The 10,029-nt window shown below is 29.3% G+C and overlaps 1 protein-coding gene across 1 annotated transcript; it reads left to right on the top strand.

The window, feature by feature from the left end:
• The first annotated feature begins 4,186 nt into the window (after positions 1–4,186).
• LOC123905714 (cystathionine gamma-synthase 1, chloroplastic-like) lies at positions 4,187–9,722 on the top strand. Its single transcript, XM_045955418.1, has 11 exons — positions 4,187–4,763; positions 5,965–6,068; positions 6,297–6,370; positions 6,831–6,999; positions 7,189–7,248; positions 7,367–7,570; positions 8,039–8,125; positions 8,445–8,552; positions 8,694–8,789; positions 8,983–9,101; positions 9,203–9,722. Exons 1-11 carry the CDS (start codon positions 4,460–4,462, stop codon positions 9,324–9,326), a joined length of 1,449 nt encoding a protein of 482 aa, XP_045811374.1. The 5' UTR covers positions 4,187–4,459; the 3' UTR covers positions 9,327–9,722.
• Positions 9,723–10,029: the final 307 nt, after the last annotated feature.

Here is a 10,029-nt window from a genome sequence, read left to right as displayed (position 1 = left end):
AAAGAAAAATAACTTATTTTTGTTTTTTATTCATAAATTTTGAGTTAACACAAAAATTGGTTTGAGTCACTATAAAATACTATTAAATCAGTTCCTGACTTTATGTATATTTTAAAAAGATTTTTGAGTAAGTCACTAAGTTTGTTCTAATGGTCAAGATATGTGTAGTACGCTAGAAGTCATATGTTCGATTCTCAACTTCATTGTAAATAAAAAAATAGATCTTTGAGTTTGTTAACTTTTACTCATGTTATTCAAAAAATATGTTAGGGACTAAATTGAGAACAATTGGATAAACTAAAAGAATAAATTGATAGTATGTTGTAAAATATAAGGATTTAATTGATGGTGAGTGGTTAAACATGGGGATCAAGGACCTTTTTTAAAGTTATCGACCAATTTGAGAATGTTTTACAGAGTCAGAGAATAATTTAGCAGTTTACTCTTAAATTTTTTGTGTGGTTTGGTTTAGGAGAAATCAATCGTGTTATGTAATAAGATTACTTTCTTCAGCATATATCTATCATCTAATCGAGAATACTACTCTTAATGAACCTTTTTGTGCTAATAAGTTAGCGACTTGGTTTTTCAAATAGGAACTATATTTGGTGAAAATTGTTTTTTAACGTTTTTTTTTATTTAAAACGGTTAAAATTAGTAATTAGTTGTTAATGTTAGTGTCACGAAAAATAAAAGTTGTCAATGCATATGTTAATATTTTTTCTTCATTAAAACTTGAACCTTGTCATTTTTACACTTTAACTTATTTGATCCTTAACTCAAATTAGGTGAGCTCCTCAAGTCCCTCCCCTCACTCTTTAGGCCCCTTATATTTTTCTTTTGTGAACATATAAATATTAGACTATTTTTCTTGTGACACTTCAAAAACTTTTGAATCCAAGGTGGGTGACGAAATATTATTATGCACAAATAATTTCTAAATTTGTTTTGTTGTGACAAAATGGTTACAAAATAATTATTGAGTTTGAAAGAATTATTAATATTTAAAGTCACGTCTTACTTTTGAAAAAGTTTTTCTTTAAAAATAATATGTGAATTGTCATTATGGCCCAGCGAGGAAAATAAGTGACCATGAGGTGAAAAGAGTGGACAATTATAAATCATTAGTATATAACAAAGGATAAAAAAATTATAAATCTTAAAAAGCAAATTTTCTAACACAATTTTTTTTTATTAATTTAAATTCTATTGATTAAAGAGTCGTCAAATTGCACAAAATAGGATGATTTTTATATATATATATATGTGTCGTATAAATTTAAACCAATAAAAAGGAGTTGGAAGTATTACTCAATTGGGCACAAATGATCAATATATTTTATTTAAAATGACATTTATATTTTAAGAGATTAACTCTCCATTTTGATTCAAAAAATAAAAAAAATAAAAAAATTGTCCATTTGATGTTTTAAGCATACAATTTGTTAATTGTACCATTTGTCAATTACTCTTATTTTTTTCAATAAAACTAATTAATGTTATATATTTGGAAAACTAACTCTTTTTTTTATTTTATTTTTTTTGGTACATAACATATTAAATTTTGTTTTTTTACATAATATATTAAATTTATTGAAAAAAGAAAGTGTGTTCAAAAAAATAAGAATTTATTGATGAATTAATATTAAAGTATTAATAGGAAAATAAGATGCAAAAATATAATTTCTTACGCTTTCTTAATTTTATGTTAATATTCTAAATGAACACTAAAAAAACGGAGGGAATACTTTACAAATTTAAATAAACAAAGATGAATACTAGTTTTTAGTAAAAAAATAATAGGGTTCACCCAAAAGAATATGTTCGCGTCGTGAAGATTGTGTGTTTATCCATATCCATCTCTTGGGGTGGAAATGGAAAAGAAACATTATCATTCTTATAACACAATGATGGTTAAATCCGTCAAAATGCATAATAATTAAATGTTTGTGTTGCAATTTTTTCATCGGCAAGTTAAGTATGACATGAATCTTTGTCTTAATTTCCTAAAATAATTTATCAATTCTCCTAATAATAATGCCTCGTGCCCGTTCAATTTTGTAGAGAAGTAAAGGATCCTCTCGCTCTCAGCAAGGAAAATGACCACCCATGGAAATATGGAATGATGATATTTCCATCATCAATCATTGATGGTTGTTCTTCCTCTCTCGTATCGTTCACACTTAAAAAATATTACTGAGAAAGGTCATCTGATAAGATTTTACTTTCAAAAGATATTTCCTAATAAAATTTGCACTACCAAGAAATATATTTTGATAAGATTTAATATTATTTTGTTTTTTTGACTTTCACCACCAGTTTAATCGGTTCAGGGGTCAGTTCTGATATCAGGTGGTTCTAGCCCCCTCCCGATCGCAGTTGCGGGGAATCGAACCGTGATCTTCCTACAAGTTCAGCGCCAATGACCACTGAATTAAATATACTAGGAAATATCTCCCATTAAATGAAAAAAACAAGGGATGATTCTGATCAATTTAACAAGGGATGAAAAAAACAACTATCTTTCATATTGAATCCAAGGGCCCATCCCGAACGCTCATAGCCTATCTTCGGTCACACTTAATTTATATATAAGTACACATACTTTCTACTCTTACCTTCTCATTCTTTGTTCTCTTATTTACTTGAGCGTCAAAGTATTAGTTGGTACTATCCGCTCCGCTTTCAACATCAATAGAGTGCAGGTTAATGCGGCCAACCTCTGTATACCCATATTAGGATAAGTAGATTAACAAAAATTACCTTAGATTATATTATTTACTTTATAAGAATGAAAGTGGTATTGATCAGACTTAACCAGTTAGTGACCAATTTAACAGCAAAAAAAGTCTCCAAAGTGAACCCCTAAACGGTTGAGCTGGGAAATTTAAAAAGTGATAGGTGAAATCAAAATGTTATGGTGCTGTTGGTGCCTAGGCAAAAACACGAGCTCTTTTTTTGTTACAAACAATTTAGGGTGAGAAAGTGATGCTACGGCCAAGACATGAAAGATAATTACACTGACATATTGTTCATATTAATAAACTCTTATCATATTAATTAATGTTTCAAATTTTTTGGTTCTAGAAATGACTAAAATTTTGGTGAATATAATTGATATATAGTGCAAAACCTGAACCGTGTGTTTAGAATAGATTGTTCTTCAGGTAGATTTGATGATGTTTGATTGTATTGTGATGGTGATTTAGCTTCAAGTACCAACAGCAAAGGTACCTGCAAAAAACGTTAGCAAAGGTACCTGCTCAAGTTGATGACAGTTCAAGGAAAGAGTGTATTTATTTGGTGAAATGTGTGTACCTTTGAGTGAGTGTCAATACATATATGTAGGTGAAATACGTGCATAACCGTTTTTGTGGGGTTCGTGTATAGAATGAGTCACAAATATCTTTTGGTGCCCATCATTTTTCCATTGTGAATGGTGTAGCGTAAGGTATAATGGAACTGCAAGAAAGATCGTTATTCATGCTCCGATTATCATGATATATCATATTAGGTCATATAATGATAATCGTCATGCACTTGATAGGAATTGATTACTTATTTTATGGGCATTTGAGAAGTTTGTAACACTTTTTTTTTATATTATCAATCAATCATAACCGTTAAATTATTAACAATAATTTACTTTAATAATATTTTTCATAAAAGTTAGAAAAATAATGATTTGCAGTTGATTGACTATCAATAAAAAAGATTTGGTGAAAAGGTTGTGGCCTATGGCCCAGCTTTTATTTAGAGGATATTCGGATATTTTGCCTTGGGGCTATTTAATATTTGAAATTTTTTAAGCCTCCAAAAGTATGAGTTGGGGTTAATTTTTCTTTTTTTATTATAAAGAGGGCTAACTATATAAAAAGAAAAACTATAACCTTACCAAAAAAGAAAGAAAAACTATAAGGTATTCTGCTCTAGTCCGGGTGACTCCCAGTTCATCGTAAATAAAAAACTATAATAAAATTACACGAAAAATAGTTATACCCAACACATCATCATCAAATAAATGGTGAATCTTAAGTGGACAAGATTCAAAGTAACATACTCCATCAATATTCAAAAAACTTTTAATACTAGCTAATGCATCTGCACACCGATTACTTTTACGATATGATGAACCACACCTACCAATTAAGCTCTATAAGACGCCGAATTTTTTCAACAAGCGATCGACCAAATATATTTTAAATAAGATTATCTTTTATAGACAAATCTATTAAAACAAAAGTGACACGAAAGTTTAAAATATATCCACATTTAGTAATAGTATCTCGTCACACCTCAATCACTATTATTTGAGCTCAAATGATTGGATTACCTAATAGATTTTTTTTTGTCTTTTCTCACTACCATTGTTTATTTATATAATCATATACTACCATTACCAATTTAACAAATTAATCAAATACTTGCACACTTACAAAGCAAAATAGAGACAAATACAATGAGTGCTTCAGATTTTTCAGCTACATTCACAACGACGCCGTTTCGCAACCTTTCTTCATCTAGTTATTATATAACAACATCATCAAAGGTCAGTTTCAAGTTGCAGCGCCATGTCAGCAATGGAGAAACTCGACGGAGTTTTCGGGTGGTTCGAATCTTGGCGTCATCCTTGTGGCCGCACACTGACTCAGCCGGTACTCCGCCGTCGCCGGCGGAATCAAATGGAGCTTTGGAGGTGAATGGTGCGGTTGATAGTCGTTACTCGTTTTTGAAATGCGATGGTTCAAAAACCGTTCATGCTGGTACTTCGTTTATTTTCTCAAAGTGATAAGTAATTATTTTTTAATTTGGAAAATAAAAATACTACATGCATCTCTAAAACTATAACTAACATGTGATTTTTAAATAAATAAATTAGAAAGGAGGAATTTTTAATAATTAATTTAAATGACACCTACCGTTAGAATTCCTATATTGGCTAGAGATATGGTAAAGATAGCATTTATAAGTGTAGTGCAAACCTCAACTCTCAAGCTAGCTTTTGTGGTTGAGTATAAGCCTCTAAAATTTTAATATGGTATCAGAACCTATCCTAGATCCATTTGTTGTTTATTGTGGAGACCTCTCATATTTGGGTCACCCGTTGTTGTTGATTTCACGTTCCAGCTTGTTCAGTTCTGAACGTGAGGGGTGTGTTTAGAACAGTAACTTTTTTTTTTTTTTGACGAATTACAACGATAACTTATAAATTCATATATGATCAAAATATATCCCATGAGCTTTTTTTTGGTTAGTTTTTTTCAATGCTATTTTGGTTAGTAGCTTATAGTGTATTTTAACTACTAGTTTATAGTGTGTTTTTATAAACTACTTCAAATAGCTTTATAATTTGGTTTTTTCTATACTATCCTTTAATAATTTGAGAATATTTATTTAATAACCAATAAAAATAATACATATGTATGTTAAGTAAAAATTAGTTAAAAGTTAGTTATAAATATCACATGCAAATCTATGTGACTTATTTTTGTTGGTTGTTGGATAAATATCACCAAATTATCATGGATCTCGATTTTACTTTTTAAAATATTAAATATTAATTAAAAATACTATTTTATGTCATTTTATTTTCATGAGCTAATTCAAGTCGGTCAAGTGGTGATTGACGATGGATTTAGTAGCGACCGTGAGAGAACTGAAACTACTTGATATCAAAACTGACTCCAAACTAAATTTCACATCACCATAAACTAAGAAAATAGATTTGCTGCTGTAATTACGTGACGCCTATAGTTGTGGGCTGTTTGATCTGAATTAACGATAAAATAATTTAACTGTGTATTTAATATGGACTAACCAGAAAAATGTTTATATTGCTCATATGGTCAAAGTATAAGTGTTTGGATTGTATTTCTTCCATGTGTTTACTAACTTATAACGTTAGTATAAAATTTTAATTAAAGATAACTTAATAGTTTATTTTTTTTCTTTGTATATATGCAGCTGAGAGATTAGGTCGGGGCATAGTCACTGATGCAATCACCACCCCTGTTGTGAACACTTCTGTCTACTTTTTCAAGAAAACTGCTGATCTCATCGATTGGAAGGTATTTTTATTGTTCTTCTTTGAATCATTATTTAATTTTTTTTGAATATTTTTCTTCTTATTGTTCTTCTGTGAATCATTATAATGCATCTGTTCGTTAATATTTTAAATATTTTTTAAGTATTAGTTCATGGTGAACCATTTATAAAAATGTAACATAATAATAAAAAAAATTGGATGTATAAATTATTGTATTTATTTTATTTTTTTTACTTTTTTCTTTAATTAGGAGAAAAGGCAATTTAGTTATGAATATGGGCGATATGGAAATCCAACTACAGCGGTTTTAGAAGAGAAGATGAGGTTTGTCAAACTCTGCATCATTTTATCAGATTATTTATTGGACACAATTTCGATTTCTAATAAAAAACATTTCAACTTTTGGCAAAAAAAAAAATTAACTTTTTTTTTTAATTTTTATTTAGATGTTCTTGAAATTGAATATTATGTAAAATAGTTTTGACACAAAAATAATATTGCAATAATATTGTAAAGGAAAATGCTAAACAGTGTCCATCCGGGCACTGGTTAAACATGTTAAAATAGAAATTTTATCTTGAAATGTGTGCATTCAATGTCTCAAAAGTACAAAAAGTTGTATTTTCAGTATAAATTTTATTTTTTATTTCCTTTTTAGATATGCTTAACAAGTGCCTCGGAAACACTGTTTAGCATGATCCTATTGTAAATATGTTATCACAACTTCAATTTTTCAATCATATCATAGAAACATGCTACAAATTTTTGTGTGTTTTTAAACCAGTGCATTAGAGGGAGCTGAATCAACTCTGTTCTTGGCATCTGGGATGTGTACTAGCTCTGTCATGTTGTTGGCATTAGTTCCAGCTGGGGGACATATTGTTACCACTACTGATTGTTATAGGAGGACCAGAATATTCATTGCCAACATGCTTCCAAAGATGGGAATTACGGTATAGTCATATATTTTTATAGTTTGATTTATGAGTTAAATAATTTTTTCGTCTCTAAAATATTATCAAATTTTGTTTTTTGTTCTCATAAAAAAATAGACGTTTTCATTTTTAATTTTTTTTCTGCACGCAGTTTTAGTCCATTTTAATTTGTCTAATGAAATTACGAATTTTCACCTCTTTGAGTAGGCCACCATAATTGATCCCGCTGATGTTGATGCCTTGGAAGCTGCATTGGAAAACAACAAAGTGAGTGTTTTTTTTGTTAGAGAGAGAGTAATTGGTTTCTTTTTGTTAAGATTTTGATTTGATTTCTCTAGAATTAATGTGAAATCTTGAATTTAAGATATTTTATACATATGTATAGGTATCACTCTTCTTTACTGAGACACCAACCAATCCATTCCAAAGATGTGTTGATATTAAGCTGGTTTCAGAGCTTTGTCATAGAAAAGGAGCTTTAGTTTGCATTGATGGTACATTTGCTACACCTATTAACCAAAAAGCACTTTCCCTTGGAGCTGATCTTGTAGTGAATTCAGCTACAAAATACATTGCTGGACACAATGATGTAAGTCATTTGCATATCTTCAATGAGATGAAATGGTTTTCAAATCAAATGTGTATATGAATTTTCTCAAGGATTTTCCAAATATGAATAGATTTTGACTTGAATAGTTCCTTATGTGACTATGTGTTTGTTAAGTATGACTTGTTAAAAGCTTAAAAAGTTTAAACTACATTTTCATATATGTCAAATCATATTTTACCATTTTGAACTTGCATAGAATAAATGGCTTTATAAGTTATTTTCTTCGATCTCAAATATAAACAGATAGTATCTATCCGTGCTCAATAATAGTGTGAATACATCAGTAAGTATGAAGAGTTTTTTCCCCCCTACTTAGTAAAAGATAGATGAAGACGTAGCCATGTAGCACAATGTGGATAACTGAATTGCATTTTTTCTGCTTATATTTCTCTTTTACTCAATGATAAAATCGAACATAAATGATTTTTCTTCCTAATATATATTCAGGTTCTTGCTGGTTGCATCAGTGGTTCAAAGAAATTGATTACACAAATTCGTAGTTTGCATTTTATTTTGGGTGGTACTCTTAGCCCGGTACACGTTTCTACAACATTGTTCCCTTTACCTTGGATGAATCATTTTTGGCATAAATTTTCGTATAAGAATGTACACATAAATTAATCACGGTTAAATAATTTTCTTATCCCTATAAATATATAATTTATGGGTTTTATTTTTAGTCATATACCAATTTTTTAGTTCCTATAATTTCAAAATTAAACTACATGTTGTATTTTGCAAAGTGGATACAAAGACTAAAAACAAAATTCGTTATATTATATAAATATTTTTTTTATTTAATCCAATTAATTTTTATGTTGACATAATGTAAAATGTTTATATATGTTAACAGAATTCTGCATACCTAGTTATTAGAGGTATGAAAACCTTGCATCTTCGTGTACAACATCAAAATTCAACAGCAATGAAGATAGCCAAACTTTTAGAGACACATCCTAAGGTATATTGGCATTGATAAATAAAATGTTTAGTCTAATTCCATTTTAATTTTAATTATTCAAAAATTCAACAATGATGTTAAACCTATAATGTGTAAAGGAAATAAAACTCACTAATTTCATTTGATTTATATTATTTGTAGGTGACACAAGTCTATTATCCGGGCTTGCCAAGTCATCCTGAATATTCGCTTGCCAAGAGACAAATGACCGGTTTTGGTGGCGTTGTTTGTTTTGATGTACGATTTATTTATTTAATGTGTGTCATTTGTGCATATTTTATTTTTCTAAAATGAATAGTTTATCCGTCAAAAGACTATACACTAAAAGTATAAAACTTTTTTTAAAAAATAAATAAACTCGAATTAGAGCGTCATGTAAATAGTTATTGGGCAATATTATGATTGTGCTGTTGCTAATATAATCATGCAGATTGATGGAGATATAATGAGGACTATAAAATTTGTTGATTCACTAAAAATTCCATACATTGCTCCATCCTTTGGTGGTGTTGAAAGTGTGGTGAATCAGCCAGCAATCATGTCTTATTGGTATTTACTTGAATCCTTTTCAAATTAATGAGTTAACTTAGTTCAATTCAAAATAATGACTTAACTTCTTAATCTTCTTTTTTTGGTGTATTTTTCTGTAGGGATCTTCCAAGGTCGGAGAGGGAGAAATATAGAATTTATGATAACACTGTTCGTTTCTGCTTTGGAGTTGAAGACTATGAAGATTTAAAGGATGATATCCTTCAAGCTCTTGATGTCATATAAAACCTTAATCACCTTCCTTTTTTTCTTGTTTTCTCTGTCCTTTTTCTTTCAACATGTCTAGTGGGTCAATTTCAAAAAATGGACACATGTCAGTATCAAACATCAGCACGACACTGACCCGTATAATTAAATTTGAACATTTTCATCAATTATTATTGATATTGCGTGTCATGTCAATATTGTTGGTGTGATCCAATAATGTAACAAAAGTATCGATTTGTACACTTATTATGTCATTATATAATCACTTATCCTTTTATTCAACATAAATCCACTCCACACTTGATTTTCAACATGTTCCAATAAAGTTGAGTCAACAAATTTAGAAATTGTATCAACTTAAATTTATTTTTTGTACATGTTACCTAAAAATAATCTTCTAAACCAAATTTTTGGGCATGGTCCTCTTGAAAGAGTTATAATCTTGTAACAATCTCACAGCTATTCCATTGTTGCAAATATCCTCTACATAACTTCTAACAACCTGTTTAATCAATCAACATATTTTTTATGAATTAGTCTAATAATCTATATTAATAAAATGCAATCAAACAAATGTTCATTATTAGAAATAAAAGAGTGTGACAAAAAATGGTTCTAACCGATTGAGAAATGTTTTGCAAGACATGTTCAGGAACCAATTTGAGTAATAGAGGCACAACATAGCTTAACGTTATGTGTAATTGATTCTTCAACAAGTTAT

This window comes from Trifolium pratense, linkage group LG2 (assembly GCF_020283565.1).
Source record: "Trifolium pratense cultivar HEN17-A07 linkage group LG2, ARS_RC_1.1, whole genome shotgun sequence".
In the NCBI taxonomy this organism is placed as follows: Eukaryota; Viridiplantae; Streptophyta; class Magnoliopsida; order Fabales; family Fabaceae; genus Trifolium; species Trifolium pratense.
The sequence above is the reverse complement of the archived record's forward strand: the minus strand, read 5'-3'. Positions and strand labels throughout refer to the sequence as shown.

Excerpts from the sequence above, each read along its gene's own strand:
- LOC123905714 (XM_045955418.1), top strand. The coding sequence starts at position 4,460 with ATGAGTGCTTCAGATTTTTCAGCTACATTCACAACGACGCCGTTTCGC. Across the intron at positions 7,571-8,038 it reads ACATTGCTGGACACAATGAT|GTTCTTGCTGGTTGCATCAG; the intron begins GTAAGTCATTTG and ends ATATATATTCAG. Across the intron at positions 8,126-8,444 it reads TGGGTGGTACTCTTAGCCCG|AATTCTGCATACCTAGTTAT; the intron begins GTACACGTTTCT and ends ATATGTTAACAG.